Below are 25,204 nucleotides of genomic sequence, written 5' to 3'. Positions count from 1 at the left end.
TAATATCTGGCTCATGGTTAACTGCTCCCAGAGCCCTTATCATGGCAATAACTAAATGGTCTGAGACTATATAAACCAGATTTAGAAAGCAAATGAGACATAGCAAACCCTATTATGCATGCAGTTGCGTAAGGTCTGTGAGAGAGACACCATGAACCACCTTGTAAGTATATTTTCTCATTTCAAATGTAGGTGCTTATGTTCCCAGAGCCAAAATAGCCATGGAGAAGTTCTTTTTCCCATCCATGGACACTTTGGATTAAACCCAAATAGAATTTTTAAATCTTAAATCTTATTTTGGCATATCATCTTTCTGTTGGCAAGTCTCTGTTTTGAAATATCTGAATGAAGGGCCTTCTTCTAAGAACTAATAACTAACTTGTTAAAGATCAAGAATCTTTGGGTGTTAAGTAGATACTCGTATTTTGGTCCACCTTCTGTTTTTTTTTACTTTTTAATAGGTAGCTCTTCACAAATTTGCATGTCATCCTTGCATAGGGGCCATGATAATCTCTGTACCATTCCTATTTTAGTGGTGTTTATGTTATTTACAAATCACCAGGAAAGAAAAGCTCTGGATATATTTCATATGCGGCAACAACTTCAATAGTTTAACAAGACAGTGTAGCCCTCGCATCTCACGTATCTTGTCGGCTGACCTCACCCCACTATACTTATTATTCATCAAGCAGCTGTTTCATTTCCCTTTGAAGAGGTATTTCACTTTTTATTATTGGAACTGCATGTAGAATATTGCATGGATGGTGTAGGGATGGGGCAAAGGGATGGTCCTGTCAATTCCAGCTGATGGTGTGAACTCTGGATCTGGGGGAGCCTTAAGCCCTGTAGATAATAATCTATTAGATGTGAGCAAGAGTTGATTGCTGAACTTTCTTACCCTAGCCTTTTTCTACCCTCACTAATTACTTCTTTTATTCTCTGATGCCAGACATTCCCTCAGCAGGCAGGGCAGGACACACTGGAAAAAAATGATTAAGCACAAATATTTTAATAGTTAACATTAACATACAATCTATTTCAAAAGGAGGTATAAAGTGGTCTATGGCCTTTTATTCTGAGGCAAGGAGGGAAGAATGAACGGAAAGGAAATCAGTTTCCAGAGGGGTGGTGGGTGGACAGAAGAAGTGCAGGGCAGCCAGGTGATTTGGAGTCTGGGTGAAGAGTTGGACCAGAGGAGCTGCCCCAGAAGGAGAGAGGAAGGTAGAGAAAACAAGACTGAGAATCTGGATTATAAGCGCGATTACGGTTTAGTCTAGTATGGTCCTGCCTGTGTGAAGATCACGTGGTGGTAGGGTTGCCTGAGATTTCGTCCAGGGATTAGCAGCAGAAGCAAGAAAGGTGTCCTTGGGTGCGTGGTTCACTTTTCCCCTGAGTAGTCTGCGTGTCTCATTCAGACGCACTGAACCACAGACTCCTGCTGTACAGTCAGACCCCATGGGCAAGAGAGATGGTGAAGATCACAAAGACGGTGAATGTTTAAATTTTTAAAATTTATTAAAGTAAAAGACACATTGCATTAATTCCCCTCAAAATACTCCCCCTGGCTTTGAACACACCCATCACTCTTGCCACTCTCTGACGAGTTCTGGAAGCTTTCTTCTGTGAGTGTCTTACTGTTGTGGCTGTCTCGATGACCCACAGCGGTCACCATGCTTCCCTTTCCTGGTCATTTTGACTTTGAGGAAGAAACAGAAGTTTCACAATGCCGGGTACAGTGACTAAGGTAGACGAGGATACACCATGACGTTTTTATGAGCTTTTCTATTGAATGGCACTTGGTGGCAGTGTTCATTGTATTTCTCATCATACCTCACAGATATGAAAGAGGACTTCCAGAACTGCTTCAGGAAATAGCAAGAACAATGGGATAAGTAAGTTTGAAAGGAGAAAAGTATTTGGTGGGGGCAGTTAATGGCAATATGTCTTTTACTTTAAAAACAATTTTAATTTAAATATTTACCATCTGTTTAGGTCACTTCTTGTATTAATCATTGTAAGAAAGCTCTGATAGGGCTTTAGGATTCTAAGCTCATCTGAGGCAAAAGAAAAAGGCCACTAACATGTGTTTCCATTTCAGATTACAATTTCCATCCTAGTGCTCTCCCTGTCTCCATCTCTGGCTCTGACGGTGAGTAGGGTGGAGAGGGTACCATCTGTCTAGACCTCTTCAAGCACAAGTATTCCAATGATGATAATCAGGCATGGCGCCCCTCAAATTTCCTGCAAGCATCCCTAAACCTGCAGGGTATGGACAAAGTACAGATTCTGAACTTTCAGATTTCCTCATTGTTGTTTGGTTTTCCCCCAGAGCACCAATGACAGCTATCTTCTGGATGGATCTGTTGGAACTCAAGTCATCCATGTCAATGCCTTCCGAGGTATGGTCAGCATCCGAGACAGCAATGTTTTGAGTGAATGGGATGGAATCTTGGACTACAAGAATGTAAGATGTGGGATACTGGACATGTTAATTACTATGCCAAATAAAGCTTTATCTGCTCCAAAATATAGCAGAGAGACGAGAATGCCATCTGCTTTGACCTTCTCTAGGTCTAGGCCATCAGTGGGAATGAGTTTCATAGGTAAGGGACCAAGCTTACCTGCAGCTAACTTCTTCCTGGGCCAGAGAATGTAGGAAGAGCTTCGCTGGTCCATGAGGATCCTGCATCCTTTTGTGTTCCTATGAGATGTTCACTTCACATGACCACTGAAGGCCTCAGTATAGAGAAAGTCATTTAAGGAGCCCCCGTGTCTTTTTTGTTGTTGTTGTTCTTTTTTTTTTTTTGTCTTTTTGAGACAGGGTCTCACTATGCAGTTCAGGCTGGTCTTAAGCTCATTTTGTAGCCCAGGCTGGCCTTGAACTCACAACGATCCTTCCGCCTTGGCCTCCTGAGTGCTGGGATTACAGGCATGTGCCATCATGCCCAGCTTTCTCCATTTCTTAGAAGAAAGATATGCCGTCGAAGTCATTTTGTCTCCATTCCAGATCTCAATGTTTATTTCAAAAGAAGAATAACATATTTTCATTTTTCAAAATCTGGCTGCAACTTGCCCATCTCTAAGTAGAAAGATGTAGCAGAAAGGTGCAAGATTAGAGGGTGGCCTTGGCCTCCACCATGCACTTTGCGGGCCTCAGTCACCCCATCTGAGAAACAGCACCCACTGCTACCTTGCTCACCTGGCCACCCAGCGGCCCTACCAGCCAGCCCCGCCCAACCACCTCGATCACTTCTGGCTGCAGGGAACATGTCAGGTGGCCAGCAATGCTCACATACAGTTCCTCTGCACTCTCCCCTGCGCCAGCCATGCTGTCGTCCCCGGACATCTCCCTTGCTCTTCACCTCACCCGCTCCCGACGTCCTCAGTGACACGTGTGCCCGGTTCCCCCTCAAGGGCACACAGTCCAGTGATTTCTAATTCTGTTGTGGGCCTGCACTTTTCTTCAACAAAATATCCCACAGTAGTCCACGAGGAGGAGCATAAGAACTCGGAACATTTCCTGGAGGACTGATTTGTGCAGCTGTGCCTGACACTCAAACTGAGGGAGGCCAAATGACAGGCTCAGGGCCCCATGCAGGGGGCGCCTAGGGCTGACCCCAGCCTGGAATCTGCACATTCTAAGAGAATGCTGCAACTTGCACAACACCCTCAGGAGCAGCTGGCATCTCATCTCAGCCTCTCACCCGCAGGACAGCTCCGGGGGAGGGAGGGCTGCTTTCTTGCTGTACAGATGAAGCAGCTGAAGATGCGGGTGGAGCACTGAGAGCCCTGATAGCTGCTGAGCAACAGAACAAAAACTTAAACTCAGCCTTGTTACTGGAGCTAAGTCCCTGCCCTCCAGTCACACCTGTTCCCAGGCAGAATACCCGGGGAATTCTGGGGAGTGAACTCTCTCTAGCAAGAGTATAGGGGACAATGACATGGGGCCCTGGGGAGCCACAGCAGTATACAATGCCAGTCCTGACGATCACCTTTGCTCTGGTGTCCAGGGCAACACACGTCACAGTAGGAAGAAAGCAAGGTGCTAGCGTCTAGGGACAGCGGGTATCCCGTAATACCGAGACTAACTGAAGGCAGGTCTCTGTTGTTTCTGTTGTGTTGCTTTAAGGCCCTCTTGGCAGCTAAGCTATTTAGCAAGATGGCCTGCGTCCTGGCCAAGATGGACCAAGAGGTCTTCCCAAGTTTGGATGACATTAAGAAGGCCATAGTCAAGCAGGTAAGTGAGACCAGCTCATTCTGCTGGTGATTTCTAACTGGCATCCACCCTCTGAGCACAGTGCTTTGCGCGTGGAAGGGGGGTACTTAGTTCATGCTCATCCTCTTTTTTTGAGACTGCGTCTTGCTGTGTAGTCTAGGGTGGCCTTAAACTTGTTATATAGCCCAGGCTGGCCTTGAACTCATAGCGATCCTCCTGTCTCAGCCTCCTGAGCGCTGGGGTTACAGGCGTGCACCACCACAGCAGCCAGCTCATCCCCATTCCTAATGCCTATAAAATCACACCACTGTGCAAAGGACAGAGGCAGTGCAGGGAATGCTGAGTCCAGCCAAAGTTGCCTTCAGATCAAATCATAATTTGGTCAATGAAAAGTCCATGCAATGACCATGTTCTGAAGTGTTCCTTAAGGGTTCAAGCCGCATGTCAGTGAGTGTAAGTTGTTGACTATAAATGGTAGAGGCTAGAGTCAGTTCATGCAGTATTCATATCCCTGAACTTTCTGTCTTTTCCCGCCCACAACCATACACCACTACACACACACACACATACACTGTGTTTAATGGAAAATAAGCCCAGGACCATGGATGCTCTTTGTTCGCCTCTTAGAGGACAAAGGGAATTGCTGCTAACAGCAAGTTAAAAACCAGCAGCAGCTCCTTGGCAAATTGCTGAAATCTCTGTCATTTGCTTAAATAACCTACACAGAGCTTTTAGATAATACATGTCTATGGCAGGAGGCTTTGCTGACTCTTGGAGAAAAGCAAAATTTTTACTTCGAGTCACATATAAATAAAGCAACTTACTAATTTTTAAAGAGCAAAGTGCCCCATTTGTCTGAATTAACAAGAGAAAGCATAAATAGTTTTTAAACTATTCCACATTATCCGAATGAAGGGAAGACAAGAAAGGAACACACAGATTATAGTTTTTTCTGGGGGAATGCTGCCCTCTTGTGGCTAGGTAGGAGCTTACACTTAGCAAAAATCCCAGGCCAAGTTTGGATTCATCACTAGTTTTGACAATTGAATCACCCACAACCGCTGTTGCCAGGTGCCCAAGGCTCAGGACCAAGGAGTCCATTTCTCCCTCTTCCTCTTTCTTGTGCCATGTCTTTATCTCACCATTTTAAATAACACCTCTTCCTAGGCTTCCACCCATTACCCCTCCACCCACGGCCTGACCTACACTGTTCTACCCAGCCGGGTTAAGAACCTAGCCCAGTACGGGACGCTCATCAAGGACATGTGCAGAGCGTTCCCCACCTACTTTGCCCAGCAGCAAAAGGAAGGTATGTTATCAGTTTATCTAGGAAACCAAGACCATGGGGACTCAAAAGGTGTAGTGGGAGTTGTCGGTCATTGACAAATTTTAATGAGAGTTAATTCTGCTTCTGTGTTATTGGCATAAGAATAGCCCAGCCTATGGTGTATTGCCCCTGCTGGCAGAGATGATTTCTTGACACCGGAGCTCCTTGAATAGGGAGCAGTTCACTGTATCAGAAGGTCAAAGCCTGTCATCTCGTCCGAGAGGTCTGACTGTCGGTGGATGCCCTCACCCGACTCAAGGCTTCATTATCCGCTGCCTAAGCAGCACAGTGCCCACATCCCACCGCTAGAGAGAGGCTTTGGGGTCCTCAGTCCTTCTTGCTCTCAAGCTTCTTGTGGGGAGGCAAGACCCCAATATTTATAGAACACTCTAAGAAAGGGGCATCTCAGTGGCTGGCACCCTGGCTTGGGATGAGGTGGGTATCAGTCGAGATCAGCTCGGAAAGATGGCGAGATCTGCCTACTTTCCAGAAGTAGTCAGTAAGGTCTCTCCCTCAGGATGGCCAGTCATTTGTGCCTTCATATGAGTGTGCCAACAGACAGGGCTTCTTTGTAGCAGGAGGAAAGCACAGAGAGCTTGAGGGGCTGTGGGATTATGGAGTATAATCAAGGATCAGTAAAAGCAATAGAAGAAGAGGGTGTGCAGCTACTTATTCCCAGGACTGGCAGGAGGGGTGGAGAAGGGAAGCTTTCATTTCAACCTCACTGTCTCTTGCTAGCTGAGCTCTCCTGAGCCCACATCTAACTTAGGTGCAACTTATAATGTATCTGCTCTGCTTTGCAGTCTTAAATTGATCTTTTTGCCAACTTCACAGGTACTGCCCTGGCGATTGACCCTAATTCCTGTTTCGAAGTCCAGCTTCTGTCCTTCTTGGGACTCTCCATCTGTGGTGAGATCCCTGGGCTCTGAGCCTGCAGGTCAGCCATGTGAAGAGAGGACCAGCCTGCCCTGGGCCGCTGACCAGAGGTCGGTGTCCAGGGACCCAGCCTGATCTCTGCCTGTGAGAAGCTGTTTGTGTCAGTTCTCTCCCTCTGCCTTTCCACCCAGTGCCAGTCTCTGTAATCTCAGCTCATGAGTGCACTTTCTCCCTGTAGGTTACCATAATAAAGCTTCTTTCATTACTGGTCTAGCAGACGGGCTCTCCCGGCCTGCACTGTTCTTCCTCAGCAATGCACATCCAGGATGTCACACACAGGCACGGCAGAAGGCCCAGCTCCTTCGACTCTCCTCTCCAACAGTTTCCTTTGGGATGTCCCCTGAGGAATCCCTGGGAATTTGGGGCAGTAAACAGACACCAGGCACAGCAGACGGGACTCTGCAGTCCAAGGCTGTGACTTTGCCTCCTGAAAACTGGAGCCAAAATTCCAAAAGACCTATTCTCTGGTGGTCCAGCCTGTACCATGAGTGTCTCTAAACAAGACCCAACAGAGCCTTTTGGAACTGATCTAATGCCTCACACAATACCTCCTGGAGCAGTTGTCTCCATCACAGATTAAAATAGGACCTGAATGTTTAGCTCTCCTTCTTTAACTGCTTCACTTTAAGGGGGAAGTCGTGTTCCCTTCACTAACCCTCCCTTGCTAGACAGTTACCTCAGCCCACTGATATAGGGGAAAGAAACTCCCTACCCGCTAGATGTCTGTACAAGTTCTTGTTCTCTAAAATTGAAGGATGAACTCTAGGAACAACAGAGGTTAACAGCAGAATCTATTTATTGGGGAAAGAAAGCTATATTTATTGGGGGGAAATGCTTTTGTCTAAGAAAGACAGATGGGGTCCCTATTGGGCTGCAGAGAACTCCACTTTTCGAGGGAATTTTATAGGGCAAATCACAAGATGAGGCGGGTCCAAGGTGGGGAAAATTACTATCAACTAATAAGATTACAAGCATAATCATTAGGTAACATTGATCCAGTGGGAAATCAGAGGGTGGGCAGGAACAAAATGATAGTCAAACAATGAGATTATGGGTATAATTGCTCAGGTAGTATTGATTGAATGGGGGTCAAATGGATAAGCAAGTCACATAGCAAGCGAGCAAGCGGGAGTGGAAAAGAACAGGGGCTTTTCCTGGAGGGGTTGGGTCAGGGGCTTCTCCGGCTTTCCCAAGGTGATCATACACACCGAGAATATCAGTCACTGCTACTATGGGGGTGTGTTCCTTTCATCTTTTGTCTTGAAGTCTGGTCCTCAATGGATGCACCTTCCCCACTGTTGCAGTGTGTCCCATCCTCTGCACTGACTCCCCTCCCTCGAGGGCCTAGCTCTATTTGTTTGCCTATATTTCTATCTAGCCTAGCTGTTTCTCATACTATCCTTACTAGGTCTGCTTCTCAGCTGCCCCAGGGACAAGCTGGCTGGCCCCAGTTCAAGTCTCTAGCTTGGGTTGGGGAGGCGCACTCACCTGGCCTAGGTAGCAGCCACCCAAGTGTCTACTCCCTGCATGAGCAGAAGCAGTACCCTTTGCTCTGCTTGGGATGTTCTCCTGTCCTTGTTCTGCTGCCTGCCTGGACTGGAGAGCACCCTGCAGCTTAGCCTGCATCTCAGAACTCGGTGTGGCTGAGCTGCGCACTCAGGCAGCCCCAGCCACCCATCGCAAGTGGAGCTGTGTCTGGCCTCCTTGGTCCTGAGGAAGGACCGCAGCCCAGGGTGTCCTGACCTGCATCCAGGTGCCATGAAGCCAGAGCACAGGACTTTCAAGGCTGCTCTAGGCTATAACAATCACCAGTGAGTTTACTTCCCGGAGCTCTGAATTTTATTTTGTTGTGTTTTAAATCTTAAAAATACATCAACATTTTTATTGAAGCATAACAGGCAATGAAGTGCAGACTTTAAGGGCACAGCTCAATACATTGTGCAAATATGCCCCTTGGCGTCATCATGCAATGAAGACGGAGAACACTGCCAACACCCCAGAGACTTCCTTCATGCCACTGCCCAGCTAAATTCCACCCACACCTCAGACCAAGGGGGTGGAGGGGGCAGTGGAGGAGCCCGGTGAAGGGCTCTCAGTGTTGACCCAGTCACCCACTTAGGTCGAGTATTTGGTTCTATATTTTCCAATCCTGGGATCTCTGCTTCAAGAAATTATATTTACATCTGCCTGAGGTGAACAAATGTGAAAGTGACAAGGCACTCTCTGTGAGGAGTAAAACTTCAGAGGAAGCAAGAAACCATCTAAGCCCTCACCGGGCTTCCTGTATAAGTCTGTCTAGCACATTCATCTTCTGGATCATCACGTGCTCTCTTCAGCCAGGTAGCTCCCTGCCATTCTCCCAGAGTCCTGGGTGTGTTGTGTCGGACCATCTTGCTCCTCCTTCCTCACTGCTTAAGGAACTCTGGTCTACAGGTTGAGCACTCCATAAAGTAATAGACTTGATACCTACTTCCCTTGGGCCCTAAGAAAGCGCTAATTATGAGTATATATATATATAACAAAGCCCCTACCTTTTTCAAGCCTCCATTTGAACACATTCCATTTAGACATACACCTGGTATGTGCCACTTTTACAACAGGACTGATATATGAAAAGGATAACTACAAGTTCCAAAGGAGATGGCCAATCATAACACTCTTTCCTGTACCTCATCCCACCCAGAATGTGCCCATTGTGAGCCAATTAGTGTCACCTTGAGTTATTTTTAGGTTAAAAGTAGTTTGAAATAGAAGCAAAAGGGTTCCTTCCTCTCTGGCAATGCAACTGGGAAGAAGAGGACTTTGCGGTTGGCAGTCATGCTGGTGATCTTGTCAGGAAGAAAACCAGTGTAAGATACTGCAGCTGACATGTGGGAAGGAGAATTGAAATACAGGGAAAGACAGTCTGGCTATCATCAAGCACCTAGTTCTAGCTACCTGCAATTTTTCCTTCCAGAGCCAGTTATATGAGATGACAAACTCTCCCTCAGCTCCAGCAAATCTGAGTTGGGTTCCATCACTTGCAAATACCAAGGTCCCATCTAAAGTATTCTACCACTGACTTGGAAATTTACTATACCCTCCTTTCTATTGTAATGAATTATTTTTATATAAATGCATTGTTTCCCTAACAAGAAAATAAATTTCTTCACTGAGTTAGCTTTCTCCCAGCACACCTATCCCATGGCTAAGCACATGACAAGTGCTTAGATGCCAAACAAGTAGATGTACAGTATTAGGAATGGAAGTAGTCAGTGGCACATAGAAAGCCTTGTTAAAGCAGTGCCCCTTTGTTCTGAACTTGCACTGAGCTGGCTAGACTACACGAGACCCAGCTATTTGATCTGGGAATGTGCCCACATGGTGCAATTTGTTTGAAATTTTGGAAATCATTTTCCTGCTGTGTATTGGCTCGGCATTCCCAGTTGGGTTTTCATTCCTGTTAGGATTTTCAGGCCATCTTTTCCTGAGAGTTCTGTGTTCCTTTTTCCTCTTCTGCTCACTCTAGTTCAGCACATAACAGTGTTCATTAAGTTTGAGTCTCTTGCTTTGATGAGTTAGAAGATGCTTCCTAAGCAGCACATGAATGGACCTCAAAGCTGAGACCTTGTTAGAGGGGATATTTTCCTTCACTGTAACAGTCAGGCTGTTTCCAGGTCCCTGTCTGTCACTGGTCAAGGTCATGGCTTCCTGAGCCCCACAGATGGGAAGCTGGTCTGGCAGGCAGATGCCAACAGAGATAGGGATTCACGTCCTGCTGCTTTGGATGCATGTGACCAACTATATTATCTGGAAGCGTTCACACAGTGTGCCCCTTATTTGAAATCCGGCACTTTTTTCTTCTAGACATCACTTGGTTTCCCTTTGCTTCTTAAGAAAATAATAAACACCCAGATATCTGTAAATATAGCATTCATGTTTTATTACTGAAGCTCACAACTTGATGGGATATTGTGTAAGATTTAATCTGGCTTCTCAATGGAAGCCAAAGGTATATATTTAAAAAAAAAAAATGAAACCAGTAGGCTGACCATCATCCTAAATGTGAAAATCTGCACAGATGGAAATTCCCAAGATGCCCAGGAGCCCAGCCTTTGCACAGCCTCCAGCACCAACATCATCTGGAATGAGGAAAAAATGTTAAATAAAGGACATTAAAAATATATTCAGATGCAACAAACGAATGCTTTTGGCACCTCTCTCGCATAAGGGTTATACTTGTAACTTCATGCTACCCAAACTTTTAGCTATACTTACATGGCAGAGAATAACAGCATACGGATTTAAGTAAGGTTAATAATTCCTGGAAGTGTTGGTAGGTCGATTTTAGTTGACTCGGTGACATCTTGTGCTGATGGTATACTTTTAATCCTTTATAAGTGCTGATGAGTGCTTAAATTGTTTTTCTGAGCAGCACTAAAAGTAATAAATGCAAATCCTTCTCTTCTCTACCTACCTTCCACCACTCCAGACAATTCTCTTTGTCATATTCATTAGAAACTTTGTACAAAACCTAGTAATGACTGCAGAGCTCTGTTACCTGGGTGAAACAGAGCTTTTATTCCCTGTCAGCACTCTGCCTGCTCTTTCCTGGGCCAATTCTACTTCTGATCCTGAGGGCATTTCACCGTGACTTCCTTATCATCTCCAAAAGATGCTGTTCTAAGGGCTCAGAAGACTTTCTTTTTATGTGAAATTCTTACGTGGGAAAAGAATCCATGGTTTTCCTCTACACCCAGAAATCCTTTCCCATCCTGCACTTTGTTTTTATTTGTCTAATTCTCCACTAGACTATGTGTTCCATGGAAGCAGAGTTTTATTCCTTTCTGTATTCCACCCATTTAGCACAATTTCCACACATACTAGGGAAACTGAGTTGAGTCATGTTTTCACTTATGTGTAATCTAGCAGAAAAGATACAGTGAAAGAATGACTTACGTGACTTTTCAACCACTTTCCCCTCATACAAAGGGATGTGCTTGCAGAGGTTCTCGATAGGTGACCCGAACAGGAACCAGTCCACTTTGGTGATCAGAGACTTCAGCGGGTTGTACCTAACCCAGGTGTACTTGTCAGAGGCCATGGTGTTCAAAGTCTAATCAGTGTAACAGAGAATGACAGCATTGAATTAGTCGGCGGATTTTGTGTACTTTTTTCTAAAACAGGGCTACTTTTCCCTTTCACACTACTAAACAGAGGTTTAGGGATCTCAAAACAGCCCCTCCTTCTGACCAATCTGTCCGCAGGGAAGCCTTTATTATCAGAGAAGCCTTTATTATTTTATTCCTGGGGGCAATGAAACCCAGAGAAAGTAAATCTCATGCCAAACATGACTCAAATGGGAAGTTGTGAGGGAAGCTGAATCCTAGGTGTCTATTCTCGGTGCAGCGTTTGTGTATTCTCACTCTGTTGTATGGTTGCTTTGCGTCTATGTGTCACTGAGTATTATAGCTTGACTCATTTATCTCCTAATCACTATTTCTTACAGCCTCGCTCTGAGAAGAGAAGCTGATCAGTTCTTTCTATGACACTGGAATTTATCATAAGTTCATGATTTAGAACTGTATGGTGGAAATCAAGCCAAGATGTACCACTCAAAAGAAAAAGGGGGAGACACTTTGATAAGCTGATTACTATACACAATGTTTTTCCTCACTCTCTTCCTTTCTCCACAGGCATCAGACTTGCATGGCTCAAGAACAAAGATTTTTTTTTTTAAGGATGCTTCATAATTACCTGCCTCTCATAGATGTACCGTTGGAGTGTGTCCAGAGCAGGGATGGGCTGATGGTCCATCTTTATAATGTAGCAGGCTTTCTGGGAAAGCACTCTGGATGCGATGTATCCCTGAGCATTAAAAGCACAGTTACAGTTCTTTCCCAGTGTCCTGGATTCTAAACTTGATGAGCATGTCTGGGTCTTAGAGGAAAGGCTTGAACATGCACTGTGAGTAGATGTTATCATTCTTCAGTCTGCAGTCAACTCTGTCCATTAAGCTGCTTCGGCATACCATGTCTGTTTGCATTGTATTTGTCATTCCTACTCCTTTGAATTGGGCAAACCCACAACTTGTGCTTATCCTTCATGTGATGGAATCAGAGTCTGAGGTCTGGGGTTTGAAAGACTGGAAGAAAGCAGCTCTCTGTCTCTTTTGATTGATTTTTTTCTGCTTTTTCCCAGTGAAAAGTAACATACAACACTCTTTAGGACAGTGCTGACCAATATCATGGTTTCTAACCACATGAAACTATGTGTGTTTGTTAGTATGTTTTCATTCTTTTATCTTTAAAACAAAAAAGAAATTGACATTCAAATTAGATAAAATTTAAAATGTACTTTTTCCATCACACATTTTGAAAACTCAGTGGCATGGGCTTCTCACTGGAAAATGCAGATACTGTATGTGTATACACCACACGTCACAGTCTGTTGGGCAGCGTTGCTGTAGAGGTGTCCCCTGCATACCTACACTTCTCTCACCCCCATATGTGCATGCTCTATCTATTCCCTCCTCCTTTACCATCTTCTACCCTTCTCTTGCTTTCTCATCCTTTCACCACCTCAAACCCAAGTAGGCTACAGAGGGATCAGTGGGAAGCAGGTGGGATTAGAAAAGCATTGAATGGTTAGGGATGTCAAAGCCAGAAAGGTCCTAAAGCCATCAAATTTTTAACCTGGGTAAAAATTTTCTCTGCAGAGTTTTAAATAATGATATATCCCCATTAGATTGTACACAACTGAAGTCCTTATAGTTCCTATAGTCCTTATAGTTTCTAGCTTTCTGAAATTTCTAAAAATTTCTAGCTTCTGAAACTTACAAATATACTGAGTTGGCTAAATCTGAGGATAGCAGAAGGGGCTTACACAAGATCGTCACCATTCTTTTCCTAAATCTACTTTGAGGATCTCCATGACATTTGGTTAAAAGCAGTTTCAGTACCAGTTCCTTTTGGATTGTATCATTTAAATATCTATGCTTTAGAATGTGCCTTGAAACTTCCAACACCAATGAGAAGGAAGCAGGTGAGGAAGTCTGTAGAGGGAAAGAAGAAAACCATGGGTAAAGGTCCAATGAGTCTGGCTGCGACCCACTTAGATTCACGGGGCCCATAGCTAGGCCAAAGCAGATTCATAATTAGTATTTGTGAGACAAATGGAAAACTAATAAATGAAGGAATGAAAAAATAAACTGTCAGAGCAAGTTTCTGCAACTTCTTGTTAATATGAATAACTAAAACTTGGAAATTACTTCTTCCAGGTAATATTACCTATATAATAGAACTAAGTGTATCAGCCGAGTGTGGTGGTACACGCCTGTAATCCCAACACTCGGAAGGCTGAGGCAGGAGGATCCTTGCGAGTTCAAGGCCTGCCTGGGCTACATAAGTGAGTTCAAGGCCAGCCTGAACTGTACAGCAAGACCCTGTCTCAAAAAGACAAAAAAAAAGAACTAAATGTGTCTAGTTGCTCTGGATCTCTGCATTTTTTGTGATTTTCTGTGATTATTCTTTTTCTTCATAATATTTTGATTTAGAAGTGTTGATTTATTCATTTATTTCTTTATTTGAGAAATAGGAGACTCTAAGTGCCAGGCATGGCTCTGATCATTCTTCTTCCTGAGCCTACAATGGGACAATGGCACCTCTCTTCCAATTTCCACCTGAAAAGGTCAAGTAAATGCATATTTTTCCTATCACATTTATTTCTTACAAATGCTTTTGCTTGTTCATTAGTCAGTTCTTTTTTATTACTGAAAGAGAGAAGAAGCAAAATTGAGAAAATTCTTAAGGAATTGCAAAGATAGATCTTAGAATTTAAGTATGTAGTAGGTGCATATCCCTCTGCCCTCTATAAAAGTCTCCTTGCTGCTTACATGTTTATAGTCAAAAACCGTGGTAGAAGAGCATGACCCCGCATGGATGTTAACAGTTGCGATATTTTTTTCATTGTCAACTTCCACTGTCTGCTGCACATGACCGCCATTGCTGCTTGGGCTGAAGAGGTTAAAAACCTAGAAATATAACAAAGACACAATGAGTTTTCCACAAATCCCATTCATTTGAAAGGCAGCTCTTTCAGCAAAACAAAGCTCACTAATTATTATGAACAAGTAACGGAAGGCCGCAGCTTCTCCACAGGGATCCCAGGTCCAAACCCATGTTCAGATAAGAAGCCAAAGCTTTTCTCCATAGTTTACCATATTACACAAGGGAGAAGCATTGATATCCCAGGAGAAGTAAGACTGACCTCATTTTAAGGCAATGGGTTGCATTTATAAAGATGTTGTGGTTAGACTGAAATATAACCGCCTCATCCTCCTCATCATTTTATTATTAGCTATTTCTGGGGTTCCATCCCAAATAGGGTTTATGGACTCTCTACTGTCCTACAGATTATTTTTTATCTTCCTTTTCTTTTCCCATTGTTTCTAAGGAACCAGCTCACCTCGGATCCATGCAATTGTGTCCCAAAGCTGGCCAGCGCCACCAGAAATGCCACCTGAAAAACAGACCAGTCACATCCATTCTTTCTGGTTAGTCACTGAGGGTGAGAACAGGAGACACTGGTGCGTGGTCGTGTGTGATTAGCAGCCCATTTCTGACTTTGAAAGCACACACATGTTTGCTTATGGAACAGGTATTTATCGAGTTCAAGCCATTTGTCAGACACACGGCTCCACTCTGCCACCCATGTTGCCAGTTGTTCCAACATCACTACCATCCAGACAGCAAGAAAACTTACAGCCGATGAGCAGAGGAGGACTCATTTTACCCTAGGAATACCCTGCTAGGATTCACACAGGCTTTAGAATACAGAAGAAGAGAAACCGTGTCCCCTAGAGAAAAAGAAAAGAAAATCTCCAATTCCTTGATACTGGCGAAGTAGACTAGACCCACAGTAATTATATGAGTGATAAAGACAGTGAATTTCTAAGAGAAACTATGAAAATAGGATGCTTGGGAGCATGGTTAACTTTTGAGGCTGAAGTCAAGGAAAAGCCCCATATCCTGCTATAATGCAGGCCTTAGTGATACTGTCAGGCAAGTGCTGGGCCAGCAGGACATGCACTTGACATGCAGGTAGTTCTGATATTTTCCTGTGGGTATGTAAGAATCTGACCCAGCCTGCTGCCCCAGTTTTTTGTCCTCTCTCCTGAACATCATAAAGAACTCTGCTATCACTGAAAGCTGGTAGAGGGCATCAGGGACAGGGCAGACACTTTTAAGAACTCTCAGTGAGACTTTTCTACTTCCTCTTTCACCCTACTCCTAGTTTTTCTCTTCTGTTAATGTGAGTAACTAAAACTTAGAAATTACTTCTTCTAAGTCATATTGCCTATATAATAGAACTAAGTGTGCCTGAGGATGCAGCATCTAACAAAGGTAGATATCCAGCCTGCCCACTGGCACACGGGCACACCTTCCTCTCTCAGGCCAGCTCTAGGAACCTCTAGGGCTCCTGTGTACTCCAATTAATGGATCTAGAATAGAGGTTTGAACAAGACGATAGCCTTAATCATATTGCGAGAGAGAGCTCAGGTAGTGTCCTCTGTCCCAAAACAACCTCTCATTCAGCACCATGATTCATACACCATGGGTAAAAATTTGTACTTTAAGGTAGGGCCTTCTCCTGGAAAATCAAAAGACCCATGGGAAAGGAAACTATTGAGGCGGACATCCTTTCTGACTATGACAGGAGGTACTTAGCATTTTGTTTTCTCCCTTAGCAACTGAATGAAAATAAGGGATAGAGAATTGGGGGAAGGGATTCCATTCTGGATCAGAACATGGTCCACTGTCCATTGGGCATTGCAGTGTGGAATGATGTCTGGGATCCGCCGGAAGACTAGAACAATAATGGAAAGAATGCTTGCCTTAAGGGAGAATTTAGACATCATGGGTAGCTACTGAAGGCACTACAGCTGCTTAAATTTTGTCCAATTACTCCTGTAAGGATCTAAAATAGATAAATTAGGGGCTGGGGATTTAGCTCAGCGGCAAAAGCGCCTGCCTGGCATGCGCAAGGTCGTGAGTTCAGTTCCCGGTACTGGAGAAAAACAAACAAAAAATAAAAATAAAAAAAAATAAAAAAAATAAAATAGATAAATTATATCCTAAATTCTCCATTTACAGGCTTGGGAAAAGTACATTCTTCTGTGCCTCAGTCTGCTTGTCTGTGAAATGAGTACAATTCTACTTGATTTACAAGGTTGGTGCGGTGGACAAATGAGGTCACTCAAGAGAAAGGCTTAGCCTATGGTTTAATATGCATCTGGGCAAACATAGCTGCTATTATTACTGCTACATATGTTATTATCTTTAAATTACCACTTTTTTTCTCTTTCATATAGTAAAAGTAGTTGCTCTAAAGTGCCTACACACTCCCCAAAACTCCTAAGGAAGTATTAAATATCCTCCAAAGCAAATCTTCTTCATATTTTCAACATTGTGTCTTACTTTTTTAGTAAACGTTTAAAAGAAGACAATGGATACACAAATATCTGACTTAATACTCATTACTATCCCTGACAAAGATAGTATATAGGAGCTCAGAAGCAAGCACAGTGTTTATCGAAGACCCCTGAAATCCATGGCATTCTGGATATGATCATTTTTTTGCAAGTAGCCACCACATAAGTACCAAGAATTATGAATAAATACTCACAAGGATTTTCATTTTGCCTGAAGGGAAGACTGTGCTGGAGCAAGTGAAGCAGCCTATTGCAACTTCTACCCTTTATATTGGTTTTAAGATGTAGAAATCTCTTTTCCTGGTGATCATACAGGAAAAGACCATGTCCATATCTCTGACACACCCTAGTAAATTCCTTTATCAGGATTGGGAGTCAGCCACATCCACTATATCAATAAAGTTCATAAGTCAGTAATGAAAATTCCACACTTGGTCACTCTGTAAATATTCTCTGCTTATCTTTTCTGTGCTGAACTTGTGAGTTCAGTTTTTACCCTTTAAAAGTATTACAAGATGCTTCTCTTACAGATATGTTTCCTATCCACATGTGAGGATATATTCCTGGAATCTCCTTCTGAAAGTTTAGTTCTTCCTTAAGCTTTGAGTTGTTCCTCTAAGCAGTCTCTTTTCATCATCATCCTGCTTGTTGAATTTGTCCCCTGCAGGAAGGACAGGAAATTCAGAGTTAAGGAGGATGGCTGGGAGCCCTGCTTTGAGAATGAGCATCCTTGTGGTTTTATTTCTTCCTTTTAGAGGTGGTGCCAATGTCCGGAGAAACATGAGAAACAAGGCTCAGAAAGCTCTCTGCCCATTCCAGGGGCAGCCAAATGTTTACCTTGAGCTTTGTCCAGAATCCCATGAAAACAGTGACTCATATATTTCTAGTTGAGGACACTGAGAAATTTTCAGATTTTGAAAGGGGAGAGAGACAGAGGGAGAGAGAGAGAAAGAAAGAGAGAGAGAGAGAGAATTTTTAATTTCTGAGTTTTAATGCCACAGTTAGAAACGGCTAGCTAGCATAACGTAAGGAAATTTTTAAATGCAACTATAAATTGCAAAATTGTAAAATTTTGAGAATAAACACCATACACAAAGAGATAATATACTTAATGTCCTTGTTCTACAGCTGAAACAACTTCCTAACTAGCAACTTTCTTTTAAATGGGGGATTTTAAAAAGTGGATATGTGGACAATTTGGAGGTTTACTTAGTTAAGTGGAATTCCCCTCCCACGACTGTTCATCTGGGTTGGATGTAAGCTGTGCTGCTTTTTTCAGTCGTGAGATCCCTGTAGCAGACAGGTTTGTGGTTTCATAGTATATTTGCAAATATTCTTCCATTTCTGGCTCCAGAGACCAAACAGCAAGCTGGCAAGGCCCTCGGATATTAATACTGATGGAATACTACGCCTCTACTTTTCTCCTATCTCCAGTAAGTCTGAGTCTATAAGATGTAGTGATGATAATAATTTAGCATTTATGGAGCATGTAATATGTCTGTACATTTTCTAAATACTTTGCATATATTTATTCACTTGATCCTTGTAACCCTATGATTCCTTCTACCCTGTTCCATTTTAGAGAGAGGAAAAAACCAAAGCGCAGGACTCCCTAGAGTCACATAACTTCTTAGGGGAGGAGTTGACATTTGAACTCAGCTGACTTCATTTTCCACCCTCTTAACAACAAAAAATACATCTGCTTGGGTTAGTTGCAAGGTAAGTGTCACATCTTGGCTTCCTAAATTGGAAGCACTAGCAAAGAATCTTCTTCTTCCAGAAGGCTCCTGGCCTGAAAGATAAACTTGAAAGTAATCAGAGCTATCCACAACTCAAGAATGTAAATTTCAACAGGTGGAATGAGAAGTTATGTTTGTCAAAGTTTTTACAAACAAAATTCATGCCTAAACTGCCCCACTCCCTGCTGAGGGGGTGAAATTGCTGAGTGTGCCCACACGGTGGGTCTTCAATGCAGTAGGTCTGAGAAGGGGCACAGGCATGTGAACTTCTAAAACTTTCATGGGTTATGCTGATTCAAATAGCTCTTTCAAATCCCATCTAGCTCCCCATAAGGAAACTGAGACTCAAACAGATTAGGAACTTGCCTGGTGAGTGATCAGTTAGTGGAAAAATGAGGCTATGTCCATGCTTCTGGCTTTGGATCTCCTAGTCTTTACTACCTAACGCATTGAAACTTTTGAAATAATACTTAAATGAATGAAGGAATCTGTATTTACTTATGGACTATATGACCATTACTTTGCCGATATAAACAATACTAACACAGATTGTTTTGCACCTGTTCATATGTCCTGGAGTGTATGTCCTGCTTGGATTACAGTGAATACATGAAGCAAAGAATTTTCCAAAAGAACTGACCCAAATTACACTTGCTCTGGTATCACTAATTCACACATCTTGCAAAGACTTGTTTTCAGATTTATTATCTTTTGATGAGCATAAAATAATATCCATCATGGTGCTAACTTATACCTACCCGATGGTATTGGAATTAATATCTTCATATAGCTTTGACCATTTGGGTTTCCTGTTCTCTAATTTTCTGGCTTTTGCCCTTTGTTCATATTTCTAATTTATGTTTATTTTTAATTGCTATACAGGAGTTCTTTTATATTATGAATTAGTATTGTTTAACAGAGAATGTCCTAGTCTATAACTTGTCTTGTTACTTTGTTCATCATGTGATTTGCTATACAGAAGCTTTGAATTTTAATGTCAAAATGAGTAATATTTTCTTGTATAATTTGTGCATTTAGTCTTGCTTATGAAATATTTCCAAGGTCTTTAATGTATTTTCCTACATTTTTCTCAGTCTTTTCACATTTAATTTCACTACTATTTTTGACTACTGTGTTAGGTTGCAATTTTTTTCCCATTTGGGTATCCAGTTTTCCCAGCATTTATTATTAAATAGTTTAGCCTTTTCCACCAACTTATAAAGGTATATATGCATACTAGCTTGATCATTGTTTCACTATTTTATTAGTATATTTATTTATCTAAATGATAGTGTTTCCCGGTCTTAACCCATTTATGTACAGTGTTCCATTTTTTGAACGCCCATAGCAATGAAACATAATAAAAGAGTTTCTTTTTGAATTCTTGTTCCTTGAATTTTTCTACATTATGTATTTCTTGAAAAAAAATTGGAAAATTGCAACTTTCAGCGTAACTGGGTTAGTTCCACTGTTTCTGCACATAAGTTTTAATGTATTTAATATCTGGTAGGTCAAATCTTCCAGACTGGTTATTTTTTAAAAATTGTCTCTGCCATTCTTATGAGTTTTCTCCATCGTTTTCCATTCCATTAATTTCTACTCTGCTTCCTTCAGAATTACTGTTATTTTTCTAACTTGTTGAATATTCATTTGTGTTAAATCTCTTTTGCTATTTTAAGGAAACTATTCAGAAATGTACACTTACCTCGATATATATTTTATGTGAATCCCATGACTATTTTATCAGTTCTTAATAGTTCATAATTTCCACTATGATTTTATGTTTAACCCACCAATTGTCAAAGAAAATCTTTTTCAGTTTTTTTGAGTAAAATTTTTCTGTTTTCTTTTCTCACTTCTTTCTCCCCCACCTCTCTCTCTCTCTGCCTCACTCGCTCTTGCTCTCACTCTCCTCTCTCATTCTTCTTTTCCAACCCTCTTTTTATTTGCCAAACGTGTATCTGCATGCACTTTAATATATCACCATTTTTAAAATAAAATTAGTACATGTTCTCTCCAAGAGAATTTTTTCTGGAAATTGTTATTGCTTTTAACAATTTCATTCAGTTCTTCAGGATTACCTTGAACTCATCCTTGCTTTTTACCTCTGCAATGTTTTTCTTCCCAGACCACCAGCCCAAATGCTATTCCTTGATCCCTCCACTGCACACTCCCTATTGTAGTAACTTTTATTAGTGAGAATGTTAGCAGTAGATTCTACAACAAGGAGTGCCCAAATCTCTGTGATTTGACAAAGTAAACTTGTACCCTTCATTCACATAAGTGTAAATGATGTTAATGATAGGTAGATCACCTACGTTGATTTTACTACTTTCCTACAAAGTAAATTTCATTTTCTTTCTTATGTGGCTTCCTCATCTTCAGTATGTGGCTTCATGGCTACTCTGGCATTGTCCAGATGACAGAAGAAGACCAACAGCGTGGAGAAAATATATCTGTTCTTGATGTCTTCAGACTGAGTGTGAACACCTCTGCTCATTGTTCTTTGGTACAGAGCAGTCATGTGGCCCCATCTAGATGTGAGGGCAATGGAGCTTATCTCTGTGCCTAAAAAGAAACCAGTCCATATCAAAATACCAACATTGTGTTCCTGCTTTGTAGCATCCCATTATTTCAACCTCAACATTACTATCAGTCCATGACTTGAAAGCATCATATTGTTAACATTTTGTTTTGTTTTGTTTTCCTGTACCAGGAATCGAATTCACGATGTCGTGCTTGCCAGGCAGGCGCTGTGCCACTGAGCCAAATCCCCAGCCCCCAACATTTCTTTTCATTCACAGACTTCTCAAAACTACCCATCAAGTATAAGATAAAATTGAAAACGTTGAGCTTGGCATTTAACTCACTCTACGGTTTTGTCCCGGAGGAACTTCCCTAAGCAGTATGAGAGAAGGTGCTGTATTTTGGATCCTGAATGTCCCATCAAGGCCCATGAGCAGAAGGGTTGGCCCCAGCATACTGTGCTATCCGGAGGTTGTGTACTCTTTAGGAGGTGGGGCCTAATGGAAGGAAGTTACGTCTTGGTGGGGGCTGCCCTTGTGGGGGATACTGAGACCCTGCCTCCTTCCTCTCTCACTCTCTTTGCTCTTTGGCCATCATGAGTTGAACAGGCTTCCTCCAACATGCTCTCCCTCTGTGGCAGGCAGCGCCACCACAGGTTCAAAGCAATAAAACCAAGTGACCATTGACTAAAATCTTGGGAACCATGAGCCAAAACAAACCTTTCCTCCTTCAACTTGAATGTACCTATTTCTTCACAGTAAAAGAAAGTTGACTAACACAGAAGAAAATATTCTAAAGGAGGAAAGAAAAAGTGACTGTAGAGGTAGAAAGAGGTTCATGTACAGGTACTAAATTGCCATGAAGGACACTCACGCCCTTCCCATTGAACTTTCCTGCATGTTCTAAACTCCTCACTTTCATCATGTTATTCTCCTTTCATAGTCCCGCTATCATTTTGCCTTTCTTCCTCTTCTTCTCTCCTTGCCTCCTTTATTACCTTTCTTCTTCCTGTTCCCAATGACTGCCTGCCTTATGCAAATCATTGAGAAAATATTCTGAGAAAGGTAAAAAAATAGAGGAGAGACACTGAATCTCTGCTTTCAAGGAATCTGCTGCCTATTCTAAAACACAAAAACTATTGAAAGGTAGTAAATATGATGTAGCAGGAGAGAGGCACAAGTAGGGTTATATGATAACCTAAAATACAAAATATACTGAACACCTCTGTCACTGATAAACAGCAACATATTGATAGTCTCATTGTTTTCCATATTATAAAAAACAGTAACTCGTTTTCCCTAATGACCCTAAATTCTACTTCTGAATTATGCCAATTACTAATTACCATTATGCCAGTTACCTGGGTCCCCTGCTCTGCCAAAGTTCTACTCTGAGATGGTGAATCATCCTACAAATTTATCACCATGTCATTTTTCTGCCATACCTCAAGCAAGAGCTCAAAAACTGCTAAGATCCTAACTGTATCTTGAGATATGGATATAGTTATTTGAGAAAAGCTTATGTAAATTTTACTATAACCAAATTAAGCTCCAAATCAATTTTTTAAAAAATCAAATTTTATCATGTGCAGGTACAAATTCCCTATAATGAAAGTGATTATTATCTATACCTAAAATGTACCAGTAAGCTTCATTAATAAAAACACTGCAAAAAAATAGTGTACATGATGTAAAAAAAATCCATTTTTAAAATCTGAAAGAAAATACAAGTAAACTTTGATCTGATTTTGTCAATGCAAAGGACTAAGCCTGAATGTTTTGGAATAAATCATAAGAAACAGAAGCTTAACTCCATGAAACATAAATGATCATTAATTGTTTTTTAAAGGGAAATTTTAAAAGCAAATTTCAAATCGAGGTAAATTATCTTTATTCCCTGTGAAAAACACAGGTAGTATTTTCAATTTATAAAAAGTTTTTTAAAATTCCCAAGGAAATAATTGATGCTTAATTTTTTGAATGGGTGAAGAACCTGATTCAAAAGAGAGAACAATAACAGGAGAATGGCTGCAGATATAGCTCAGTGTCATAAGCATCTGCCTCGCAAGCATAAGGTCCCAAGCTTGATTCCCAGTATCAAAAAGAAAAAAAGGAGATCATGGAGAGGTAGGACTCAAGGAACACCACACCTAGTTCTGAACTCCCAATTCCCTAATTTTTCTCTATGTGCACCAGCATCCTCAGCTGGAAACAAAAGCTAACAGAGCTCCTCCACAGAGTATCTTTGTGAACATTGATGAGTTTGTATACATAAAACACTTAGAATAGTTGCTAACACAGAAGAAGCTGTTGATGAGATTTATCTGATATTATTATCACTTTTTACTAGGCATAAAACATGTCTAGCCTAATAAAATTATTAGAGAACTAATAATTGTTAGAGAACTACTAAATTAAATTGAAATAAATCTAAGATAATTCTTCCTTTATTTTTTTAATCACTTAAAATAATCTAGGGGCTGAAGAGGATATCACAGTGGAATTAGAAAATATTTTGAATTTAACAAAATATTTTGAATTTAAGTGTTAGCCTATGGAATACACCAATATATAAAAGTACAACATAGTATTTGTATGATGTAGATGCTTTTAGAGAAAAATTCTAATGTTAAATGCTTATATTAGGAGAAAAGATCTCAAATAAGTGAATTAAATGACTACTTTAAGAAATTTGTAAATAAATATCAAATTAATTCCAAATGAAGCACACAGTAACACATAATAAAGCTGCAAACAGGAACCAATGGAATTGAAAATAGAAAAGAGTAAATCAATGAAAAAATGATTTATTGAAATGGTTAGTCAAATTGGTAAATCTTCAGCCAAACTGTACAAAAAAATAAAAGAATAAAATCATTCATATCAACAATACAAAGGGAATACCACTATTCATATCCAACAAAAGGATAATAAGGAAATTATAGTTTTATGTACATAAACTCAATAATCAAGATAAATTACCAAGCTTCTCAAAAGATACAGTCTATCAGACTTCACCTAAAAGGAAATAAATAACTTGAGTGGCTCTAAATTAAATTTTAAAATTTATAGATAGAAACCCCACAAAGGAAACTCCAATCCTTGTAAACAAATGGCTTCATAGATAAATTCTATGAAACATACAAGGAAGAAATACCAGTTTTATGCTAATTCTTCTAAAATGCAGGACAGGAGAGAACAATCCTAAATTCATTGTTGAGGCTGGTATTACTGTGATACCAAAACTAGATAAAGATAACACGAGAAAAAAAAACTAAAGAATATAAGTAAAAAGAACCTTCAAAAGTGTTAGTGTATGGAATACATCAATATATAAAAATAAGAATACATCATGACCAAGTGAAGTTTTTCCTAGAATATGAGATTTGTTCAATACTTAAAAATCGACAAATATATGCCAACTGAAGAGAAAAGCCATGTGATCATCCTGATAGAATGAGTTTGACAAAATTCATCATACACTGATATAACAACTCTCAGAAAAATAGGAAAAGAAAGAGTTTCCTCATCCTGATAAAAGGGAATCTATGAAAATCCTTCTGCTAGTGTTGTATCTTAAAATTCACAAAAAACTAATACTTGGACTTATCTTTTGATCTTCTGAAGATCTTATCAAGAATGTGAAAATAAAAGCCACAGACCGGGAGAAAATATTTGCAAAATAGGTATCTGATAAAGAACTGATATCTAGAATATGTTAATAAATCTCAAATTGCGTAACAAGAAAACACAAATTTTAAAGCAAGCAAAAGATCTGAAAAGAGGATTTATCAAATAAGGTATGCATATAGCAAATAGGTACATAAAAAGATTTTCAGCCTTATTGTTAATTAGGGAAATACATATTAAAATTATGATGTGATACCACTCTGCAGTCATTAGAATAGCTAAAAAAACAACCAAAATTTTTAAATGGAAAATTCCAATTGCTATCAAAAAGGAAGGAACTGGGACAATCATACATTGCAA

General features: G+C 41.0%; 2 protein-coding genes across 2 annotated transcripts; one reads left to right on the top strand and one right to left on the bottom strand.

Annotated features, from left to right (window-relative positions):
- Positions 1-123: 123 nt before the first annotated feature.
- Positions 124-6,695, top strand: LOC102018412 (gastrokine-3-like). Its single transcript, XM_005385655.2, has 6 exons — positions 124-163; positions 2,099-2,149; positions 2,330-2,464; positions 4,130-4,237; positions 5,384-5,525; positions 6,378-6,695. The coding sequence occupies exons 1-6, from the start codon at positions 152-154 to the stop codon at positions 6,470-6,472; spliced, it is 543 nt and encodes a 180-aa protein (XP_005385712.1). The 5' UTR covers positions 124-151; the 3' UTR covers positions 6,473-6,695.
- A 3,745-nt stretch (positions 6,696-10,440) lies between these two features.
- Gkn2 (gastrokine 2) lies at positions 10,441-17,203 on the bottom strand. The gene is made up of 6 exons (XM_005385654.2): positions 17,145-17,203; positions 14,925-14,978; positions 14,353-14,490; positions 12,216-12,326; positions 11,418-11,574; positions 10,441-10,600 (listed from the first exon to the last, which is right to left on the bottom strand). The coding sequence occupies exons 1-6, from the start codon at positions 17,154-17,156 to the stop codon at positions 10,518-10,520; spliced, it is 555 nt and encodes a 184-aa protein (XP_005385711.1). The 5' UTR covers positions 17,157-17,203; the 3' UTR covers positions 10,441-10,517.
- Between the last annotated feature and the right edge of the window lie 8,001 nt (positions 17,204-25,204).

The sequence above is a fragment of the Chinchilla lanigera genome, unplaced genomic scaffold, assembly GCF_000276665.1.
Source record: "Chinchilla lanigera isolate Chin_1 unplaced genomic scaffold, ChiLan1.0 scaffold00023, whole genome shotgun sequence".
Lineage (NCBI taxonomy): Eukaryota > Metazoa > Chordata > Mammalia > Rodentia > Chinchillidae > Chinchilla > Chinchilla lanigera.
This window is presented reverse-complemented; position numbering and strand designations above follow the sequence as displayed.